The sequence below is a fragment of the Danio aesculapii genome, chromosome 7, assembly GCF_903798145.1.
Source record: "Danio aesculapii chromosome 7, fDanAes4.1, whole genome shotgun sequence".
NCBI lineage: Eukaryota > Metazoa > Chordata > Actinopteri > Cypriniformes > Danionidae > Danio > Danio aesculapii.
This window is the reverse complement of record NC_079441.1, coordinates 29877600-29903338: the sequence shown is the minus strand read 5'-3', so window position 1 is coordinate 29903338 and position 25739 is coordinate 29877600. Positions and strand designations below refer to the sequence as shown.

Genomic DNA, 25739 nt, shown 5'->3' with positions numbered 1-25739 from the left:
TAACACGTCGTGTTGACTGTCAGCATCTCTGTCACAGTAATGAACACCTGCGCGGTGACAGCGGTAGAAACCAGAAACAAACGTAAGCACAGGTGGGTGGGTGTAAAAGGATCATTTCAGCACATCGGCACGGATGAAATAAACTAAAAATAGGTTAGGCTACACATTGTAATGGCATATTATAATTTATAGGATATTATGAAAATAACTGATGTGTCTATTTAAATTCTCAATTCAAATAAAATTAAGATAATCAGACATGTTAATTCCAAATACATATCCGAATCTCTTTAGATACACTTTATAAGCATAAAACTATTTAAAAGATTTTACAGTTCACACAAAAAATATATATATATGCCATTATTTTACTTCCCCCGCTTGTTCCAAACATGTTTGAGTTTTTTTTTCTTTTGTTGAACACAATGCATGCTGGAAGAGTCATTGACTTTCATAATATTTTTGTTCCTACTATGTCAGTGGCTGCTTTTTTTAATAGTCTTTAAAATATCTTGCTTTGTAATCAGTAAATGTATGAAAAAGTTTTAAAAATTTAGAACCACTTTAGTAAGCGTAGGCTAAATGGTGTGGACATTTTACTGGATGATCAAATAATTTATGAGCTACAAAAAAGTAATCAAGAGTAAAAACTTAATTTAATTTAGACTTTAATGTATTGTGATTCAAGGGAGTTTTTAGCATTCGTGTACTTTTTTAATAGCACAAGGGATCTCTTGATTGCTACTCTTGCTACTTTTGATGTTGCAAATTTAAATAAGTGACTTATTGAGAAAAAAACAATATATTGTCTGTGAATTATGAAACAAGACTGGGTAATTAACTTGCTTTTTCTTTTTTAATTTCTGTATCAACACTGGGTTAAAATACTGTGTGGTTTCAACCATAATTTAGGTAATATTTGGACAAAATGTCACTTTGATGTCAAATTGTAACCCAGCTGTTGATTTGGCCATATTTGACCCAATTTTGAATTAAAACACCTCAGTGTTTATTTATAGATACTGTATTCAGGAGATTAAGGTCCCACAATTCAGTTTAAAGAGTAAATAAATTTAAACATGAATTTACATCTGATTTCGATCAGACTTGTGCAGAATGATTTTGAGAACATTGGACCTAAAAACTTACAATGCAAAACCAATTATAACCAACTTTTTGGTAAATGAAGCTACAGGTCTATCCTATCCACTAAAAGACTTTATAATTGTATTGTGCATAAATGATCTTTACTTTTACTAATTGTTCAATAACTACAATAAATATAAAATGATACAACAAAAAATCTAAAATATAATTTTCATAAGTAATTAAAAAGATTGAATGACAGAAATCAACATTTTCTGCGCGTGTAGATTCCACATGGGCCTGTTGACAACCCTACAGTATAGTTTTGTCTTTTTGTGGCCAATTCATTATTTTAGAGTACTGATTTGAAATCGACAGCTATGACTTTTCCAACAGACTTTTTTTACAGTTGGAAAGAACTTCAAAGTGCTCAATAGGAAAATCGTTGCTTTCTCTATAAAGATATTAAGAGCATTACTGTGTAAAAAAATAAATAAATTTATGCAACTTCTAATGTTGAGTATTTTCAAAATGTAGCTGAAAACAGACTAATTACCAATTATAAATGCTAAATCAAGCACTTAGTTGGATCAAGTTCAAGATTTACAGTTTAGGGTTCCCACATCTCTTGACCTTTTTAGATTTAACCTGATGGCAAACTGATAAAAAATACATTAATAAGTTAACATGTCTTTAAGATTTTATTTTGGTGACGGTTAAGAGCCTGAAAACTATCGTGGGGTGTATAAAAAGTCCAATTGTATCTCTACTCATTTCCATAGTTTCTTTTTTTGTTCCCTGAAGAAAAAGATTTATGAAAACTAATAAAAATAGAAGTTAACTTTTTTGCAAACTAAAATTAGATCTGCACTCGTTATATATCCATTAACCTTATCCAGCTCTCATTTATGTGCCATCTAAGGCTTTCAGATCACGTTTGTGAGACTGCATCAATAAGATGCCATTTATGTTGACAAAGTGACACAGAATCGATTCAAGGCATGATCATATTCATAAAATCTCCTTGATGTTACATACCATTTGATGGCAAAACGAAGTAGCAGAAAAAGACATGAAATACAACCATCCATTCTTAAGTATCTAACATGTTTGTTTTGACATAAGCTAACATTAAAATAAAAGAGCATGCAATTTTCCAAAGACTTAATTTCCATTATATGAACAATCTTAAATAACACATCATGTTCAGGAAAATGACATTTAGACCTAGAGTTTCCCCAATGCAGCTCAAGGACAATCACAAGCCTAATGGCTTTCAAAGATTATAAAAGAAAACAAACTGAAACATTCATCTGCAAAAAAGTGCCTTGATCAAAATTCCAACTCTCACATAACAGCCTTTTTACATGCGGAGAATGTTCAGTGATTGTGCCAACTACATACAAAAGATACATTAAAAATTACGGGAAAGAAATAAAAATAAAATGACGACATGTTAGATCTGCATTAATACATTTGGAAATGAATACATTTTGAAAAATAGATATGACATGCCTTTAGGAATACAAATAATAAAAAATACAAAAAGATTTTCCTTTAACTGTTTTTTTTTCCCATGAAGCTGCATGTTTTTAGTACAGTATGCTTTGTGCAAAAGTAATGCACATTACAATGATATGAAACAAACCTCTGCATCATGTTTTTACACTTATTACACTACTGCTCTTCGACAATCATACAAAATTATTTCTTAGTCTCTGTAAGAAAGTGCCAGGGCCTAATGGAAGTTGTAACCCGACTCCCAACAGCTAAACTATTATTCTTGACTTAGGACGCCTGTTCAGTTCCTCATTATGTGGCTATTTTGCTTCAGTGTAGGAAGAAGGAATACTTGACACTAATCAAATGCTACTTATTATGTAACACTTCTTAACATTTACAAAAAGTATGTTTAAATATTGCCCAATACGTCTATGCTATGAGAAAACAAAATCTAAACACTGCTTTTGTAGGTTCTGTCAAACAGAACAAAGAAAAAAAGTCTTTCAAAAGAGAGCAGGATCCTTGGGATCACACTATGAATTTGTCCTTCCTCTCCTCTTTAATGGGGAAGTACCACAGAATAATTAACATTACAGAAAGAACATCTTTCAATAGTTACAATTTAAAAATTCATTTAAAAAACACTATATGAGAACACTTTTCTTTACTGCATACAAGAGGTTTTTTATATTTGACTAAAAGGCCTCAATAAAAAAAACAAAATATTATTCATGAAAATTAATCCAACAAACAAATGACTATGAAAGGGTCACAATTCAACAGACAAGTGATGTAATCAGTGATTGTCTATTACTGACCCATTTTTTAACAGCACACTGTAAACACAAAAGAGCAGAAATGGCACCGATGGCACAAGTGAAAGGTGAATGTGATCATTACCAAAACGAAACCATTTACAGAGCAGAACATAGAGAAGGGAAAACAACTAGCCTGGCCCCGCTTCACTCACCCTGGATGACACAACTGTAGTTTCAGCTTTTACTCTCTCTCTACCTCTCCAAATGAATCATCTCACCTAGAACTGTGGAATCGAAAATGTGACAAGAACGGAGAGGAAAAATCATCACTTTTGCAGTATAATTATTATCCCTTACTCTCCAGACTATGATACACACATTCATCTAGATACTTGTTGACACAGCTACACGTTTCCCCCAGAATCCCAGTATAAAAGAAAAGTCAGAAGGTCAGGCAGTCCGGTTTAAACCATGAGATGAGACTTGCTGTTGTGATGCTGGTGCATTAAACAGGGCTCTAGCCCTACATCTTCCACTTTGCAGCTCAGTTAGAACAGATTAGCTCTGGGTAATGCTACATTAATGCCAAAATTTAACAGGAAAATACTACTACTAAAACAAAAAAGGTGATATCCTTTTAAACACCAGTAATACAAAAATTAAAATATCAAAATACACAGGCTAAATATGAAACAATAAAAAGAAAAACAGTATTTTTTGTATAAAATGTAATAAAATAGTAGCTATTTTGAGGTAATACCAATTAACAACTAATTTGATGTTAACTCCTCAGCTGAATAAATATCTGTGGCGGAAAGCCGCCGCAGAAAACATCTTAGCTAATTTAAGAATTTAGTCACTGCAAATGAAACAGCCATCACTCTGGTTTAAACCATTCTTTGTTACACCACATTAAAAAAATTATGATTCCACTGTGCTGTGAATTCAAGAACAATATCTAAACCAGACCAAAATCAACACGTTTTGGCAAACAAAGCAAGCCAGGGGTTGAGAAAACATTGAAGTAAACAACCGAAACTTACAGATGGAGAGGAATGCATACTGAAAACATTGAGACAGAACATTCAAATCACAAGGATCTAACTTCTGTCAGTTTGTTTTTCTTACTGGCCGTTCCTGATGAAATTGGTCAAAAGCCCAACAGTGTCAACCAATCCCATTGGAGCACCAAAAGACAACATGATCCTCTTCTCTTCTGACTGTTACACATTCACTTTGTACTGGATGAAACAACTGAAGAGACCACACATGAAATTTTAAACTCCTCTGTCTGCACAGATGGTGGAAAAAAGTGCCGAAAAAAAGGAGCCAATTTTTTTGTTGTTGTTGTCATATTGATGAAAGTTTGGGAAAATTAAAAAATAAGTTCATTTCAAGAGTAATGGCAATGATGTCTCAATGCAAAATGTATGTTTGCATTTGTTGTCTTTGTTACTGTGCTGTCCCACTGTGCGCGCTCAGTCAGGAGGAAGGAGGTCGTGCAGCCGAAACCGGTCACGGACATGTGGTCGCACATCCTCATTCTGTGGAAGGATAATGGAAAAAGTACAATATTTATGATTATTTAATATAGAACACACACATATAAAAATATATATGTGTGCGTGCTTTCCAAGACTTTAATTAAATAAACATTTTTTCCCAACGTGTATTTTAAGCAAATTAAATTTGTTCCCTTAATCGGTCACTACAGTTTAAATAAGGTAAAGGTTAAAAGGCATAATGAGACTAACAGAAAGGAGCACATTACAACATACCAATTCCACCAGTTTCTCCAAAAAAGGGACCAGCTTCAAAAGTTCACTGTCATTCCTGTCCATGAACCAGCTCTCAATAGGGATCCCATTGGAGAGCTGCGAATGAAAGACCAAAGTTGCTGATTTTTGTTGTTTTTCTGTATATATTTTATAATAACCTTTTATATTAACCTTTTTATGTAACCCAAGGGCCAACTCACAGACCTGATTTTAGGCCAAATCGCGCAGCCCTACTTCTAAGAATCCAAAAAAAGCCACATATTGATAAATAATGTTATGATAGCTGTTTTAACATTAAGTTATGATTGAATTGCCTCTTCTTAAGAAGCAGGAAAAGTTCATGGGCCAATGACATGACCACACTGAAAGGGTGTATACTCGTCTCATGTAAGCTTTATTTAATCAATGAAAATGACTGCTTTATTACTAAATAACTACTCAAGTCTAGCAATTATTTTGGGTGGGGGTTGCTTTTTTTAGCTGAATCTTTCATAGTATGTATTCTAATGAGAGAAGATTCATCTTTATTATGGATTAAAAGTGTTAAGCCACGGTCACACTGCACTTTTTCACCCCCATAAACTTCTATTCATACCCATGTGAATGCGGCAGACGGAAAACGCAAGCTTGTATGACAAGTTTTGCATGTCGGTTCATTCAAAAGTTAAAGCTTGGTGAACTCTGACCTGAGAAATCATATCACGTGATTGCGTGAGACCAATAGAAGATCAAAACGTGACCTCTCCGTACAGAAATGTAAAATATGGAGCAATCACTCACTTTATCAACGTCCAATCATCTTGTTTTATCCCACCCCTTTTCGCAGTTCCGTACGACAGAACTTCGCAAGCACAAACTGTAGTGTGACTGCAGCTTTACTGCTAAAATATGCAAAAATGAAAAGTAATTTTTAAATAACCTGCAATTAATGCTCAATTACATGTTTACTCATACATTTAATTAGTAATGAGCCAAACATGATTATTTATGGACAATTAGGATTTTTTTACTAGCTTCAAGAGTTCACACTTAGATGATGATTGATAATAAAGCTTGTTTGACAGGTAGAGAGCCCTGAGATTATGAGATCCTCGAGCCCTGGGCTCCCTCCTGTTTGCAGTACGACAGGGGAGTTTGAGCTCAGGTAGATCTCGATGAACTCCCCCGAATTCTTTCTGGCTAATGACAGTTCTAGGAAGGCTAAGAAGAGCTTGGCTATGGTCTCAATTTGGTATGTTCAATTTACTTTGCATGTTTGCATGTTTTTTGGACTATGGAAGGAAACTGAGAACCCGGAGAAACCCACGCGAACATATGGAGAACGAGCAAACTCTGCACAGAAATGTCACCTGGTTTAGTAGGGACTTTAACCAGAGACATTCTTGCTGTGAGGTAACAATGCTAATCACTAAGCCACCATGTCGTCCATCTGAAAAGGGGGGGGGGGGGGGGGGGGGGTTGTTGCAACCATGGGAAAAACACAACTGAAATGATCTGAAAATGTCAAAGCATGGGTACATATTATTTCAGCTTGAAGTCAGCATGCTCACCTGATAAGCAAAGGCTTGTGGTGAGTTATCAATTATTATCGTCTTGGACAGATCCCGTCCGAGGATATTCAGATCCTTAATGTAGTTTCCTTGCACACAGACACAGTGCTCACGAAATAATCTGTGCCTAGAAACACACAGATAAAAGAAGAACAAAATAAATCTCATGGACTAGAATCCATAATGCATTTGAAGCAAAGGCTTGACACCTGAGGATGGTGTGGAGTTTAAATGTGGCAGAGATCAAAGATCTCCATCCACCCCAATCACTCACTGTAACCAAACCCTTCAGAGAAACTCTGCACATCAGTGACAAAGCTAAGGCAAGGTTACTAAACAACTGAACTGATACCCAGACTACATTTACATCCACGACAAAATCTGACAAAAAGAATAAGGTAACAAATGATAACAAAAAAGCATTTGTGTAGACAGCTTGGTTTTACTTTTAACAGCAACATCAAGAAAGAAGTCATTAAAATTATTAAAACAAAGTTTAACAAAACAAAAAAAGAAACTTCACAGACCGCACCAGCTGTTTCCTCGGATCCAGAATGTTCAGCAACTTGTCTGCATAAACCTTCTTAGAGGCAGTGAAGAGAATTATCTAGGGGGAAAAAAAAAGTCAACAATGGAGTCAACACCATGAGGAACATATGTTAACTAAAGCGAAGGCAAAACCTTTTCAATGTAATATCACTGATTATTTGGAGAAAAAGAATGAGAGTGTATGTGAAGTAAAACAGATGAAGACTTACCTCATAAATCTGAGACATTCTTTCAAGGAACTCTCTGAAAAATGGCCTCAATCGCACATAAACCTAACAGAAATTGTCATTTAGAAATTTGCTATAAGATTTTTTTTCTTGTATATTTTTACAAGAACATTCCAAATCACTAAACACTTGATAACATGTTCTCTGGATCTGAGTTGTTTTTTTTATGACTCAACTACCCCCTCTGGTGGTGTACTATTGACAAGCAATGTATTAACAGATATTCTTGGATTTCTACCTGGTATATGACATCTTGGAAGAGAACAGGAAAGGTTAGTGCTGCATCATCCAGCTCATTCAAGCTGCAATGGACAAGGGTTTCATCCTGCGGAATGGGAAAAATAATGAATGAGAATACCCAATGAAAGGCTTGCAGAAGCATTAAGGATGTACTCACACTATGCTATCTGAACCGTGCCCAGGCGTGTTTCCCAGTTCGCTTGACAAGTGTGAGTGCTCCGAATCGGGCCCAGGTGTGGTTCAGTTGGCCGGCCCTGGCCTAGTTGGAAGAGGTGTGCCAGAGCGCGGTTCGGCTGGGCTTTGTCATGGTAAAATTTAAGAGTGTGAGTGCAAAGTGAGTGCAAAGCGCACCTGAGCCCGAAACTGAAGACAAAACTGAAGACACTAAAGACAAAACAACACTTCTAAGGGACTGTTTCATATGGATTTATTAATCATTCTTGCTTTTCAACGAACCTGAACTGTCTTAGTTTATTAAAGACGCAAAAAACCTTCAGGAAACCTCCTAATACCTGCAGCACGAGGACTTTCATGTTTATTTATGAGCATCAAAAGTTGTGGATCTGTTCGGCAAAATATTTGACTGCATGTCACTGCATTCCAAACAACTAAAATGACTTAACTAAAGAAATCTTCACTGTTCTGAGTGAGAGCGCTTCTCTTCCTGTTAAACTGAACAGTCGCATCATCGATGACGCAAGCGTGCTCAGGTTCAGAAGGTGAAGATAAAATGTTGGTGCAAGCCATCAGGGGCGAGGAGTCGGGGGACATCCGCGCTTAGCACAGTTGCCTAAGTGCACTTGACCCCCATATCCTTAGCGTGCAATCGCACCCGGGCATGGTTCTAGTCAACTGTGCCTAGTGTGAGTACACCAGTCTCATGTAACATTTTACTGACCAAGTCAAGCACCAGGGAGAACTCAGGAGTGCTTCGAGTCTTCAGTGGGAGTGCAGGTTTACGCGTTAGCTGCTCTTCTGTTAGTGGAGGTACATGTTTGATGAAAAAATACCTGAAAGACATACAAACATAAATTCCTGCACAGAAACGCTAATGAGAATAAATAAATATTCATGAATCCATATTAAACTGTAATACCAATCATGAATATTCCACTTGAATGAGGGTTAAACAGTGGAGGTTAGAAAGCATTGCTTTGCTGTTACAGTTTGCATACTTTTGTTTATGCATTTATTCATTTAACACCATGACAGCATCAATGCTATCTTCATGGCACTCTCATAATAAATTACAAAAAGTTTACAATTAACAAAAAGTTATAAAAATGTATTTCAAACTTAAACTAGACAAAAAATATCCACAAGACTTTCTTAGTAAATAGAAACTCACGGGTCAAACACTTCCCACTCCTCTTCATATGATCCTTCAGCTGGGACAGTGATAGAAGCATCCACATAGCCCCCTGTTGCAGGAGAGCCAGGAGCTGAAGAGAGGGGAAAAAAAAAAACACAATCACCATGTTAGTTTGGTACAAACACAGAAAATATTTGATTATTGCACTTTTATATATACACAATTTACCATACAAATGCAAAAGTTTAGCATCAGTAAAGAGCTTTTCAAACAACAGTATGTGTGCATTTTACTTCAAGACAGTCAAGGCCCTTTTTATACCTGGTATTCAGATGTGTTTTGGTTAATCAAATAACAAGCAGACAAGACAGACACATTATTGTTTAATACACGTGTCCCATTGCATGCAGCTAGATGAACAAACTCTAAATTGCAGTGTCGATTTAGAATTGACAAACAAAACCAAACATTCTTCACACCTCGATTAAATGATCTAAAGCCCTGAGTTTTCAGCCAAGATTTTGTCATCAGACAAATTTGGAAAATCCTAAAATATTCCTGAAATCCTAGCCTAAAATATGTGATTTTTGATCGTTGGTTTGACATGTTCACAGACAGCTGCTTAGTGGTTATTGCGATCAGATTATTTCTCTGATGAAGTTCTGGCAGTGTCAGAAGATTTCAGATATTTCCTGCAGTGTGACAACAGCTGCGTTGAGCGTCAATCCAAGAACCAATAGGAGCGCCGAATCTGATGACGCAATCCATGTGACAATTCAAATAACGGTGTCAAAATTGTTTTTTCTTCCTGGTTATATTATTGAGATAAGCTGTGTGCAAAATTGACCATGATCAGCAATGTAACGACTGGGTTGACAGCACAGCAGTGTAATAACATAATTTTATTAAAATTATAATTGCGAGTAAATAAAATGATATAATTCGTAGTAACTGTTTCTTAAATATGATACGCGATAACTTTCCACATGTGTTGTTGGCTGCAGGCATTAAAACCAATTTACAAAGTATTTACAAATGTATTTAGTTTTACTGTAAGAGCATTTTTTTAGTACAGCATTCATGCATCGTAATCCTGTGGCATAGGGCATAAATGGATGTTTAAATTAATTTTACATCAAAAAAGCATTTTGATATTGGAAAAAGTGTCTGCAACTTCCTCGAAACATTAAATCACCAGCATGTTAGCCATCAAAACCATCAGTTTGTGTTTAAGTCTGGAGCGGGAAGTGCCATGTTTGTGCCATGTTACCATGGTGACAAATCTTGATCAAAGACAACCCACCTTCTTGATAAAAAAACAGAGTTTACTCAAATCAAACGTAAACTTACATGGGTTAAAGACATACAAAATAAAAAATAAAAATAACTGACGTTGTAAAACAGGATTCTGGCAATTAAATGAGTCTCTTCAGTTCTCTTTTAACCCCTTTTCTGATGACATAGGATCTGTTGGTGGGTGTAAGTATTGTTTTGGCTTTCTTGACCTTTCAGTCTAATGCTGAAAAATAAAAGCTTGTTCAATTTTCATACTGTACAAAAAATAAGCTTTAATTATTTACACCTATATTTAGGCCCAATCCCAATTTTATTTTTTTTTACCACTAGCCCTTCATTCTTGAAACAGAGTGTGAAGGGGAAGGGCTTCAAAATTTACCCTTAAGGAATTGGACAGCACTACAACACCTGCACACGTCATCATAGATCATCATAGGCCCAATCCCAATTCTATTTTTGTACCCCTACCCCTTGGCCCTTAAACAGAGTGTAAAGGGGAAGAACTTCAAATTTTACCCCTAAGAAATGGGACACCACTACAGCCCCTGCACACGTCATCAGAGGTCATCCTGATCTCTTGCTTCATATGAGATCAGACGATCACGACTGCTGTAGTTATTCCAGTTGTGTTATTTATCTTGAGGAAATCACTGAAGGCAAATATTATGTTATCATAACAATATAATATGGCAATAAGATCGTAATACTGTGCATTTAACACTGTGGCCATATTCATCTACATACACACACCAAAAACAACACTGTAAAAAGCCCATTCCCCGCCACTAGACTTTTCTGACAGGGTATTAGTGTGTCATCAAGTGTCAGAATGTTGTGGTACTATACAGGAGTTTTCATTATGGATTATAGATCGCGAAATTTAGCGTTTTTATTTTAGCTGTTTTTTTTTAAAGCATGATGGTAAAACCCTAAAAAAGCAGTTATGAATATATTAAAACGTATACACGTTTGTAGTAAAATCTGTAATATTGACTAAAAAAATACAAATTTGTGGATCTCCTTTCTTTAGGCTGTAACTATCATGCCGTTGTGGCTGGTGTATTCTGGGAAATTTTCTTACCCCTTGGTTTCGAATGTGGTCCTGAAAAATCTTTGTTCGAAGGGCTATTCACCCCTTCCCCTTAGCCCTACGCCTTCAAACTAAAGAGAAGTGGGATACACCTACCCCTTCACGGAAATGCGCAAAACGAGGGGTAGAGGTAAGGGGAAAGGCTAAGGGGTAGAATTGGGATTGGGCCATAATCTTTTACTTCATACTAGATTGACGATTACAACAGCTGTAGTTATTAAAGTTGTTATTTTTTGGTATTTATCTTCAGGAAATCACTGAAGGCAACGATATCATGTTATCATAACCATATAATGTGGCAATAAGATCGTAACTGTACTGTGTATTTACACCGTGGCCATATTCATCTATATAAACACACGAAAACAACATTAACATTATAGCAGACACTGTAAAAAGCTCATTCCCAGCCACTAGACTTTTCTGACAGAGTATTTGAGTGTCAGAATGTTGTGGGACTACTATACAGGAGTTATTATTAGTAGGGATGCACAGATACCAATTATTTACAAACCGATACGGGTATGAGTATTTTAATTTGTGTACTCGATACTTCATAGACTTGGTTTCAATGAAGTTTATTGGTTCGTCTTTTTTTTTTTTTTTTGCCTGTAGCAAGGATAAACACAAAAATCTTTAAACAGAAGGCTGTTCCAAGCCAAAAATGTACACACATTGTTGATAACCCTGCCAATCCAGACCTTATCTATTAACGATTAAGCATGAACATTTAAAGGATGAGTTATTCTTGTGCTTACATGCGTCCACGACTTAACACATTACACAAAGTGTGCAGTGTACATTACCTTACGGAGTCATTTTCTTGGCATTGCATATTGGGGACGTATAAAATCATGTTATGCACGATTCTTTCATATTTACGCGTCCTGCCGTTAATCCGCAGGTCAGGTAATCAAAAAGTAGGCTACTTGAGGTCGCGGGCAGATAAGATCAATAGCCATAAATATGCAACGCATACTCTCATTTTAAAAATCACGCGACCATCTCACAATGTTTAATAATAAATAATCTTATTTTTTATTAAAACAAGTGATTCAGCAATGCCGCTACACTGACAAACAAAGCAACCATCGCAGCAACTGCAGTAATCACTTTTTCCAAAGTTCAGCTGTTCTTTTTTGCACTTATTATGCGTTTAATGTTAAAAAAATCAATAATATAGCCCTACAAGAGTGAAACTGTGTGTGTGTGTGTGTGTGTGTGTGTGTCTTTTATCACTGAAGCCGCTCTCTTCCAAAACCAAAAGTTGCTTCGTCTGTCTGGCAATATTTCGGCTTTTAATCAAATGAAAAGGTCATTTAGATGAGCCAATATTCAAAAATTACAATAAAGTAACTGTGACGTGCGGCCACACATCGAATCTGAGGTCTGATCTCATCTCTCTCTCGCTGTCAGCCAGACATCAATACGTAGATGCCACACAAGTCAAGTCGCACATCTGAGGCTGGTACCAGCTGACAGAAAGCTAAAGCCTTTGCGAAATCTGTCAAAATACAGCACTGAAATTAACAGGCATTTAATTTGTGCCAAAAAGTCTATCTGTAGGATATCTGTAAAAACGTAATCAGAGCCAATGTTGTGTAGAAGTTGTGTAGCCTAATAATTATATTTATTCCAATAACATGAAAACCAAAAAACAATTAATTGCATTTTTCGTTTGACAAAAAAAATATATATATACGGAAACTATTATTACAACTATAAATTATTTTACTCTGTACTAGGTTATAATGTATATTTTACAATAAAAAATAAATGTAGCATGTGTCACTGTCAATTAAAACATGCAATTCATAACACACAAGAGATGTAGGCCTCTGTATGCAGTGTGTAAACTTACAGGAAGGTGTTGGTCAATAGTCATACTGCGCACCACGTTATTGAACTCCAATATCTCTCAGGGAGATTATGTTACCCGATAGCCAATATTAACTTGAGAAATTTTAAAAATAAAAGCCATTTAAAAAAGTAATGCTCAAATCAGCAACAAATAAAACTGGTCCCGTGGAGTTCAGCACTTTTCATCGTGCAAGAGTATGCTGTGTATTGTGTATAGCGTCCTTATGCAGAGCGTGTCAACTGCCGCTGGTGAGAGAGAGAGCGCACGTGAGAGCTTAAAGCCGGTATCGATGTAACCAAAAGAGATTTTACATAATGTTCCATTACTTAAAATTTCTTTATTTATAGTTTATAAATAAAATGAGTGCTAGCTTGTTTACCTGTGATCATTATGCAAGGATCGTATTTCATATTCGGTTTATTCTATTCAGTAGTCTAAAGATTCGTTAATAATGTATTATATAAATGGATTGTTTATAAGGGCTAAAGCTATTAATATACAATGCATTAAGCTAATTAATACATTAAGACATTGAAGTCAGGTAGGGCAACAAATCACATCCATGTAGTGAATTACTGTTGAGTAGTATCGGTGCGTGGAATTGGCCTTTCATGTATGACATGAGTACGAGTATTTTAACCAAGTATCAACCCGATACTGGTATCGGTACATCCCTAATTATTAGGGATTATAGATAGCAAAAATTTGCATTTTTTAAAAGCATGACAGTAAAACATGAACGTGGTTATGAACGTATTAAAAACATATGCTTGTTTGTTGTAAAAATTTGTAATAATGACAAAAATATTAACTTGTGCATCTCCTTATTTCCGTGTCCAGCCATGCTGCCGTTGTACCTGGTATATTCTGGGAAATTTTCTTACCCCTTGGTTTCAAGTGTGGCTCTAAAAAAAAAATCACTATTTCAAGGGGTAATTAGCTCTTCCCCTTAGCCCTACGCCATCAAGCTAAGAGAATTGGAACACCCCTACCCTTTCACATGAATGCACAAAACGAGGGGTAAGGGGAAGGGCTAAGGGGTAGAACTGGTATTGGGCCTTAGTGTTGGCAACTTGTGATCGGATTGACAAACCGCATGTTTATACCAGGTGTAAACAAAGCCAAACAACATCAGTTTAAGCTTAAATGGAAAAATTCATCATCCAATAGAGAAGCAAAGCAAAGCCATGTCTTTCACACCTGTAAGAGGAGGCAGGTCAGCGTGTGGAGTGTTTTCACTCTCCTCTGCAGGTGTATGAGTGGTGGGTGGAGGTCTGAAGGCAGAGGTCATGGCACTGGTATACAGAGGGACACTTAAGGGCTCTCTAGATGTGGCAGTACAGGTGGGCATCTCTTCTACTTGCTCCATTTCTAGCTGCTTCACAATTTCTTCTGCCTCCACCACCTGGCCTGGGGAATTCGAGGCTGGCAAGACAAGATGAGATAAAAAGATGCTGGGTAAGATGATCAACTAAATCAGGAGGCAGCATAAGTTTCTGCTATGGTCTATCATTGTTATTTCTAATGGCAATCATATTTTGAAAATGTACCAAATGTTGCATGCATGAGGAGTACGTGACTAACTGAGTTTTGAATCATTTTGGCATGGGTAGGAAACATAGTTGCCTAGTAACTAGCAGTTAAGTTAATAATATTCAAAACAGCAAGCCTGTTACCCTGTTTGCAAGGGAGACTAACATGAGTTCGTATCCTCATAGGCATGAAATTTTCCCCAGGGTATTTTTCAATATAAAAAAAAAATGATATAAAAGTATTCACATTTTGGGTGTCACAGTGGGTAGCACGATTGCCTCACAGCAAAAAAAGTCACCGGTTCAAGCCTCAGCTGGGTCAGTTGGCATTTCTGTGTGGAGTTTGCATGTTCTCCCCATGTTCGCAAGGGTTTCTTCCGGGTGCTCCGGTTTCCCCCACAAGTCCAAAGGCATGTGTTATAGTCTAAGGTGAATTAAATAAACTAAATTAGCTGCAGTGTATGTGTGTGAATGAGTGTGTATTAATGTTTCCCAGTGATGGGTTGCAGCTGGAAGGGCATCTGCTGCATAAAACATATGCTGGATAAGTTGGCGGTTCATTCTGCTGTGACGACACTAGATTAATAAAGGGACTAAGCCGAAAATGAATATTCAAATTTCACACAAAACTTTAAATATCTAAGTTTTTTTTTCCTCTAAGATATAAGACTGTAAAAGCAACACAACTGGCTGAACTTTCATTAAATATTCGGGGTCTGTTCTTTTTACATTTTAAATAATTATATTAGAATGATTTCAAAAGGTCTGAAGTTTGGAGTAATAGCTGCTGATTATTCAGCTTTGCAACCACAGAATTTATATTTGAAAACTGTTAAGTTAAACAGTAATATTTTTGGAGAAGGTGATTACCCAACAAAATTTTAAAACTTGGGAGCGTATATGCAACCATCCTTGCCAAGATTGATGATTGAAGTAAATGTTACACCAATAAATACATGCACACTAAATATTCTAAAAAATAATTGCGGTTTTAACACGGTACACCAAAATAAGAGAGAAATTATTAAAAACTGATATGTAAATAATTTTTGGCTTCACAGACAAGCGTTTCTCACCATTTTTATTTGCTGGTGAGAAGAAGTTGAAAACAGGAGAGAAGATGGTGCCAAGCAGGGTGGTGCGGGGTGCACTGCTCACAACCTCCTCAGAGTCCTCCAGCTTTCCGTTAGGCTTATTCGTGTCATGGTTTGTGGTTTCTACAGGACAAAAATGCAAAAAGAGAAACATCAGAAATAAAAAAAATGCAGAAGAGACCATTTTAAATATCCTTATGCAAATTTGAGCAGTACACATCTTTTTATTACTACTGTAATACACAGGAGAGACAGTGATGTCAGACAAGTGGAACCATTTCTGTCACACACAGTCCTCATCTAGCGCGCACACAAAAAAGATGCAAATATACATTCCACTGGGGAAAAGTTTGGATCTTCTAGCTATGTATTTTTTACACAGTTATTTTCAAAACTACCACATGCATTGCTTAGAAGTGTAACAGGAGGACAATCAAGGGTTAATTGTATTGCAAGGCTAATCTCAGATCATGACACTAACATTCACTGGTATTAGAAGTCTTGACAATTTAGTACAGTGACAGTCCCAGTGCAGACTCAGTTTTCACCACAGCACACATATACATTGACTGACCTCCATTAATGGAGGTTCTTCTGCGGGCCCTGTAGATGCTCTTCCTCTGCAGGTCATTCTTCCTCTGTGGGGTGGAGGTGATCAGCTCACAGCTCAAATGACTTGTCTTGGCTGGGTTGTCCTGCTCCACCTATTAAACACCCAATAATCAAGCAAGCTTGAGAGATTCTGGATTTATACACCTGGGTTTGGGTTCAGTGAGCAATTTTAGATGCTTCGTGAAGTGAGTCAAAACTGTGTGACTAAACTTTAAAACAACAGGCACATTCAAGGTTCAAGTTTTGAGTGAGAAAAGCAATTAAACTATTCATCTTAATCCCTCAAAAAAAAATATTCATTAATTAATTAATTTTTTTAAAATCTACAAATAAATTCCAGCCATGTGAATTTAGGTTAAAATGTTATAGATCAATATAAATAAGCAGCAGTCAAAATAACACCAGAAATACTGGAAATATAGCTTGAAATATAAAATATAAAGACCCACTTTAAATTATTTGTCTTCATGTACATGTTCTAAATCACTGGTTCCCAACCTTTTTATAACCATGGACGGTCAAAGCATGTCAATTTTTGTGTTTGGGTGTTCTGTGTTAGTCTGAGATAATGAGTCTACCAAAATTTGTATATTCCATACAAATGTTCTTCACTGGGCATTTTTCTCCTTGGCAAAGAAACTTTCCAAAGAAAGAGGAAAAAAGATATTTTTTAATAAACGATTGTTCAGACTCAGACAATAAATAAAATGGAAATAATTAATGATTTCGTCTCAATACCAATTGATCCACAGACTGGTACTGGTCCACGGCCAGTCAGTTGAGGACCACTGTTCTAAATGAACCATACTAATAAACATTGCTCTCACCATAACTGGATTCCATCAGCAAAATTGCAATATTACATGGGAACAATAAGTACACTCACAGTACTGACTTACATGATGCAATTGCTTGATTTTTATGCAAGTACAAAGTACAGACACCTACCAATATACAGGAGAACCTCTCAAAAATGACTGCCACTAAATTAAAATTAGCTGATCTAGAACCCAAATAAGAGAATCTAATACCTTTATCAGGCATGATATGTGAAGCCCTGGTTCTCCTGCTGCAGGCTGTGCCTGTTAAAGCCAGCCTTTCGACTGTTATTATGCGAGTGCAGTGGAACCACAGCTAAAATTAGAACAGAAGCGAGCTCCTCAGACAAGCAGCGGCATTCCACCATGTATTCCTCGAGGGAATATGACACCAGGTCTCGCTTGCATTCCAGTCTAGAACCTTCTGGGTCACAATTACCAAACCATGAAAAGTGGTGTAGAGGTCTAGACCAGCCTAACACACTCAATGAACTCAGCACAAAAGACAGAGAGCCTCACCTTGATGGAACTGCCATGGATGAACTTCTTGATGCTGGACAACAGGGCTTTGCTTTCACCTGTGCACTCCTCTATCTCAGAGCTCTTCCGCTTCGTCCGGGCCGGACAGGCCCTGCGGGCGAGGGTCGGCTGCTGAGAATCCTTACGCATTCTCAGCCTCATTTTGTTAAGTGTCACATGTAAGACTGGAGGAAGAAGCAAAACATAACAGTGAAGCTTACATGGATGCCAAGAAGAGAAAAAGCTGCATGGAAAAAGTGTAACACAGGAGGAAATCACTTTGTTAAGCAGTGACCTTGAGAAGTTCAACTGTGCTTACTGGTTCTCACAGACACACATGTACATGAATCACACTTTTAATGGTTTTGAATGAATTATGGTGTTCAGCTCAATTTTTAAAAGTGCAACACTTCAGCCAAGAGCTCTAGCCACAGACATCTGGATGTGTTCAAGACACCATATCCTCCAACATGGTCCATCATTCAGCTGAAGCAGCTCCACAGCACAGCTCGCGCAACATTAACAAGCAGATTATTATTATTATTATTATTATTATTATTATTATTATTATTATTATTTCCCCCATATAGAAGAATTCTGAATAGACACAGTTTATTTCCTCTGCCATGTCTGATTCAATTGATGTATATGGCAAAAGCCACAGAGAGACCCAATAAGGAGACTCTTCTAAGTTCAATATTTGCAAATAACAGTCTAGGTGGAAATATAATTAGGTGCACAAAAGTACCTTTAGATGTACTCATCCTGTCAAATTTGATTTACTGTTTTTATGATTGGATTCCATAATTTCATCTGAATTTTCAACATTGCAGAAATCATAGGACCTATTTTGGAAAGGAAAGGAAATGAACGAGCAAACAGATATTTTTAGCTGCTCTATTAAGACCTACTTGAACTTTGGCAAAAGTCAGCCTCTTTTCCCTCTTATTTTCTGTTGTGCAAAAAGTCACTAAAAAAGGTGAGGATACTAAAGATCAACCGTAAGCAGAGAAGAAAAAAGGACAGGGGGAAAAAAAAAATTACTTAATGCTTTCCTCATGTGGAGGAAGTGTCCTTCTCTTCTTTAAAGACAACCCTGCACATCAAGGGGGAAAAGTAATCCTGAAATTAACTACAGCGCTCAGTCGTGTGTCCCCCTCCTGAAAGCGTGCTTGCGTAACACCGACCACAAATGTGCTCCAGCTTTTGTGACCCTACAGGCATAAAGCCAACCTTGATTGTACCTTCCTTCCCAAAACTCACCATAAAGAAATCAAACTCGCATGCACATCCACTCTGAGCTTCTCAGAATTTTTTTTACACATTTTCTAGGATTTCAAAACAGATTCCCAGTGACTTTTGTAGATCTAACAAAATGCGAAGAACACTGAAGATTTCCAAGTCCCTACGGGATGCCTTTGTAATTACATGCAGGATACACTAAACACACACACACAAAATTCCACCGACCATGATAAGAATTGTCTATTACTTGGTTATACATTTTAGGACAGGAAAAATGAGCTCACCCAGCAAAGGCTGCAGTGTGTTATTAGCTAGAGAGAAACAGCAAGAATAACGAGACTTTCTGCATGGAAGCATGTTAGAGAATTGAAGAATTGGTGAAAAGTAGAGAGAGAAAGGCTACAGCTGGTAATACATCTCAGCTTTTTCCTTAACCACCACAAATGGTGACTCATCCACTGCCTCGAACAGACATCATGCCAAGACAGCTACCTCACAACACTGAGGAGCTACAGTCTTTCTACAGCAAGAACTGAAGCAGAGCGAGATTCAACAGCCTTCAACAACACAGCAAGATCCAACGAAGCTTCTTAAAAGGCAAATTCCTAGTTTAAATCATACAAGCAGACATTAAACAGCCTCATCAGCAGGAAAACATTTGATTTGGGCAACTATTAGATAAAATATTATACAATAAACAATGTTGGTGTGAAATAAAAACGTGCCTTGATAGACTAGCAGCAAATCCAAGGATACTGATAGCTTTCCAAAAACTGATCCCTGAAGCTACTTAGGGTCTTTTCAGTTTGATGCTGGCATTTATTAAAATGACTAATATCTCTTCGAGAAAACTAGAACCATACACTCAAAGCACATTATAAACCAGAAAATGTACTGCTGAATAATTTTGTGTTCAGTGTATGTCAAAAAACACCACAAATAAAGGACACACAGACACTTGACAAGTTATCTGTCCCATTGCAGGTCAGGCAGACAACTCATACAGAGCCATTTTTATATCAACCTGGTCAGATGGCAATAACTGGTAAACTTCTACAGGCCCCGGTATACTTCAGAGGGATGGGACGATAACCGTTTTCAAGGTATACCGCAGTTTGGAAAAGTCAAGGTTTTAAAACTGCCAAACTTTTCAGCTATACACTGTTCCTATGGTATATGTAAGATTTATTTATTACTTTTTTTTATTAGGACAACAGTTTCTCCAGCAGAAAATATATTCGTTTTTGAAACTAATGATGACAGCAGAAGTCAATATTTCATTTGAATTATTCAGCCTGACACGTTTACTGCTCCAAAATATTACAAATGCATCTCAAAAGTTTTTTTTTTACCCAGATATTAAAAAATAACTTATTCAGACAAATTGGTTTTGGTTCTTTGTTTGATGGCAAAAAGAGGTTTAAAAAAACTGAGTAATGGTATACTGTTTTCGAACACTCCAAGAGCCACTAGCTACATGAATACATAGAAGTCGAGTAGCAGAGCTGGTACAGATGTATCCACACCTGCAAGATCGCTCGCGGAGGGATTTTAAAGACTCTGAGAGGGTCATGCACCAGATGAGAAGCCCACCTCTATGCGCCATGTCTTTTCTATGAGTTTGCACACATCGGCAGCGCTATTCGATGTTGGTCCTTGAAAACTGTAAAGATGTGATGCGCCATGGCGTTTCTTTTCGTTGTAGAGGTGTTTATGAAACTGCAGTAGGTGTGGTTGTAAACATGTTGCACTACTTGGATGTTTCCTCTAAACACAATGATGGTGCCTGAGAGAAAAGGACAGTTTCATAAACACCTCTACAACGAAAAGAAACACCATGGCGCATCACATCTTTACAGTTTTCTAGGACAGACATCGAATGGCACTGTCGATGTGTGCAAACTCATTGAAAAGACATGGCGCATAGAGGTGAGCTTCTCATCTGGTGTATGACCCCCTCAGAGTCTTTAAAATCCCTCCGAGAGCGACCTTACAGGTGTGGATACATCTGTCCCAGCTCTGCTACTCAACTCCTATGTATTCATGTAGCTAGTGTTGTCGTTTTGGATGTTGTTCTGTTTGACCTCTGTGGAATGAGAAACAAATCAGGGGGGAAGAAATTGCAGATCAGAGACGGAGTTCTAGAACACACCCACTGATTGCGTAATGGTCATGGACCAATGGGAGGTCAAAGGTGTTTATAAGCCAAAGTAAACTATCCTAAATATTTGCTTAGGTGAGCTGTTTCAAGCTCCCGAAACAAATTCAGACTTCTTTCTCTGAACTTAGAAGTTCTCCAAGAAAACATTATTTTAGTAGGATGTTTTTTGAAATTGTCATTTCAGTTCATTACTCGTTTTTTTTTTTTTTTTTTCCAAATATACCAGGGCCTCAATAGACCAACAAAAATATCTGTTACATTACACGGATGTTTGAAGATGATTTTTACTGTATCAGAGCTGTTTTAATAATATTCATATACCATTGCTTATTGTTGAAATGAGCCGTAATTTTCACATTATCAGATTTTTTAGTTTGCATTAATTCATTCAAGTAGTTTAATTTGTTTTAGTATATTTATATATTGGTACCAAAAATATTTTATTATTTTGTTAATAATAACAACAAGACATTTTATTGACCATAAAAAACATTACAATTTAACAGTAATCAAAACCCATTTTTTTAAAAGCTGCGTAGTTTGCGTTCAGAAATTCATTGCTTATTCATTAGTCTATTTTCATTATCTATCAACAGTTTATAACAAAAAATAAATACGTCTTGTTGTAAAATCAGGCTCTCTGCGGGGGCCTTCAAATTCTGACTTGACAATGGGTACCTTTGGAGTGACAATGCTTGTGAACCACTGTCCTACAGTCAAATAACTAGTCAGTAACTCCAAAAGGTGGAAAATAAGAGACAATAAGCGCAGCACCAAGACAGGCAAAAAAATGATCAGACACTTCAGAAATGAAGTTCAGTCGCTGTGAAAACTGAACCGTGTCGCGGTGGGCGGGAAAAACACGCCAAACACATTATGTACGGAAGACGAGCAACTTTCCCTCGATTTCCCCGTTTAGGTCAGACGTTAATAATAAGGGTTTACACAATCACTGCCCACGAGCCGAAAACGTGAGATGTATTTTTACATGCAGCAAACGCTCCTGACACATCTGTGCATGTCTATCTTCAATGTAGGACACATGCAGGCTTTCTCTCCGTAGGAGACCTGCCTCTCGTGACCCGCTATTACTTGAAGCAGCTTCTCGCGCCACTCAAAACAACCGGCAGCGTTCTAATGATGACAGGGAAAGCGCGGGAACCACGGCAGCTGCTTGTCCGTGCGAATACAGGAGCGAGCCGAACCACAGCGAAACATTTCTAACCGGAGCGAACGGACGAGATATTATGGGGGAACCCAATCACCATATGCAAAACATAATGGAGGTAATATAACTTACCGGACAAAGCTCCGTGGGATCGAGTCGCAGGATAAAAGTCGATTTCAGGGCTGTTGCCACTTGCGGTTGTTTGCGTGCCTCTTCAGTTGAGGTTCACCTCTGTCCTCCCCGCACCTCTGGACGCCATTTCCCGCCTCCGTACCCACACAGTCAACGGCAGGTACCCGGATGAAGAGAGGAGCGAGCCGAGCATGCGTCCTGCGGCGCGCGTCCCACACCCCCTTTCTCTTGTTCCGAGTATCAAAACAATATTGAGGCTTCGCAGTGCGACACGTTCAGCGTACAGCGTCTGTTTAAAATACACACCACAATAGCGAGAATCACGCAAAAATGTGATTTAAACAAAAAACACAGCGAATTTCTGAAGTTACTGTCGGCTATATAAGCATGGAAACTGAGGTAACAAAGATGTATTTATGACCGGAAAATATAGAATAATTTGTGTGACGCTGGTAACAATAAAACAAAAGTAACAGACTAAACTATTAACTGTGTGCCAGCATGAGTATCATATTTATTTATACAGAGCTCACCATCAGTTGACTGAAATAGAGCGAGCGCCTGCCTGTATGATGACTCCAGAAGGGAGGCACGTTCTGGTTGTCATGGCAATAATACCGCTATGAAGAAGTATGTGTGTAGATTCCTGATTTAAACGAATTTCAGTACCATTCTACCTCAGATTCCATCACGTGTTATGAGGACATCCCGAAAGGAGGCATTCATTAATACAATACCTTAAAATAAGGGAAATAAACTAGTGGCCACTAAATGTTACAATATAGCCTAAGCCATGTATTCTCACTATATTCGCGGCCAATCATTTAAACTATTAATCGTTTATGATGCTTTTTGGAATTGCCATTTTTCAAGATTTATTTTGCTTAAATGTTTTGTTTCCTGGTGTATTTTTTTGACATTTACATAAAATTCCGTTTCATAAACGTTGTTAGCATATTGATATAATAGAGCCTACAAATTTTAACGCCAAACATGATGTTGTTATGGCCTACATGTACAGCTATTTAAAATTAAGATACCACATGGCAATTCAGTTTCTCTGGATTTACTGCCTTTGCATTTGAGTACATTTAAAAAATATATGTTTACTCAATTAGGGGCCCTTTTCATTAATATATAAAAAAGTAATTTTGTGATTTAGAGCATGACATTATTATTAATTGCTCAGCCTAGCAAATGATGTGTATAACAAACTGCTGTGATTAAAAATCCGAGTTAATCCAGATTTGTTAGCTCTTCTTGTTAAAACATTGCCATCGTATTGTCTAAAATGAAATTAAACGTGTCCTTGACATGTTCTTGTAAATAAAATTCTTGTTATTTTATGCAAAAAATGGCATTTTTATCTTAAAATTGAACTAAATGTCATAGTTTACAGAATAAAACAAAATATATTTTACTGAAAAAACTGTAAATCCAGATTTTTATTTTACTCCCCCCCCCCATGTCTAATCAGTTGAAATTATTATTGAATTATATCACCAACCTAATATTTTATTATTTTTACAATTACATTTACATTTTTTGTTGATTTGTAAAATGAAAAAAAAAAACAAGAAAATGAAAGAACTAAGAGCTGAAACCAGCTCAAATGATCTGAAATGACAGGTGTTAATAAACAGTAATACTAAATCATTGGTCATTTGAGACAGCACTTCTCTTGCCTTCACAAAAAAAGTTATTTATCTTTCATTTACTTCCGTTTTTAAAAGCCTACTTAAGTCAGTGCATGCATTGACTGCTTCTTTAAATACACGGAATATATGTGTCTTATTTGTGTTTAATTCGAGGGAAACACGGACATGCGTTAAGAAAATAGTCTATTTGTTTAATTTATTTACCATTCGTTTGGGCTTTAACGAATTATTGAACAAAGAATTTACTGAGCTCAGTAAAGAGGTTCATATGTAGGCCTACGGTCAAAAAAAATAGCCTATGTCTAAAACGAAACTATTTCTCTCATCAGAAAACAGCAAACACAGCGCAACACTGTTCGATTTTAGCAAATACAAATGTGACATTTTTTGTGCTGATCAGACCTGAAGCCGCGTGGCACTCAACTGAACAAGAACATGAAGAAAACGGCTTCACCGCCGGAAATAATGACCAGCGGTCGGCGAGTCCTCCCGTCTGAAAGGACCCTAATGCGTCATTGTTTCTTCTGTGCGTAAATAAATAACATTTCATTTGCTTTCATCCATTTATATAAAATCCATTTTGCAGTATTTCCGCCAATAACGGCATGGACAAAAATTCACCTGAATCTTGTCCCGCGCCACACTGTTGCGTCGAGTCTTGTTTGAAATAATTTCGCCTATTTAGCCGTTTGAGCAGTAATTTGGTTTAAATTATTTTCCAAGATAAAACGTAATGCAAATAAAGTAGATTATTAAATAAGTAAAAACAGCCAAAAGGTAAATACGTTTAGAAATGGTTAAATAAATGAACAAATATGTAAACATAACACCATTGCGCCCCCATGCGATAGTATCGTGTATCGGCGATCAAATTCGAGAATCAGAGTCGACTCTAACTGAATCGAATAAACTCCAATTACATTCACTCAAAAATAGCGCAAGGATTAAACATATACTGCATTTTATGCAGCACTATTGAATCAGTTGCAGATTCACATTGTGCAGTTCTTATCTGCCCAGACAAAACCAGTAGTTTGAATCGGCTGCAGTCAAAAATAAAATATCCTACACTTTTTACAGCATATTTGCATTGTCTAATTTATAAAATTAGTATAAATTAGTAAAATTTAGAAAAAACACTTCTCCGTTTATCCGTCTGACTTCACGGTAGCTTTCTTTTGACCGCCCCCTGTCGTTTTAAAGAGCCTCGTCCGAGGTGAGCACGCAGTCAGTGGAGGTGCGCGATGCGGCACCAGGCATAAGTATAAATCAGCCTTAAGATGTTTGTTTTTTCCTGAAGTTCAATAATGCATCTAACCTGGCTTCAGTACGGTTTAGTTTGAATACATTTATTTTGCCACTAATTTTGTAATTTTTGCATTTTCTCTTTGTGTATGCGAGTTTTTGACATTGTGATATACAGGTAGGTCTTAAATTTAATACTTAATGGTCTTAAATAGACTTAAATTTGACATTATGATATTTGCAGTAACCCTGTTAAACCATTTATGTATTTATGATTAAATACAAATTCACACAAACTGGTAATA

The 25739-nt window shown here is 36.9% G+C and overlaps 1 protein-coding gene across 1 annotated transcript; it reads right to left on the bottom strand.

Annotated features, from left to right (window-relative positions):
• Positions 1-4166: 4166 nt before the first annotated feature.
• ctdspl2b (CTD (carboxy-terminal domain, RNA polymerase II, polypeptide A) small phosphatase like 2b) lies at positions 4167-22701 on the bottom strand. The gene is made up of 13 exons (XM_056461592.1): positions 22532-22701; positions 17826-18010; positions 16451-16580; positions 15859-15999; positions 14451-14675; positions 9040-9133; positions 8590-8701; positions 7690-7776; positions 7434-7496; positions 7203-7282; positions 6676-6802; positions 5126-5221; positions 4167-4891 (listed from the first exon to the last, which is right to left on the bottom strand). Exons 2-13 carry the CDS (start codon positions 17985-17987, stop codon positions 4826-4828), a joined length of 1383 nt encoding a protein of 460 aa, XP_056317567.1. The 5' UTR covers positions 17988-18010; positions 22532-22701; the 3' UTR covers positions 4167-4825.
• Between the last annotated feature and the right edge of the window lie 3038 nt (positions 22702-25739).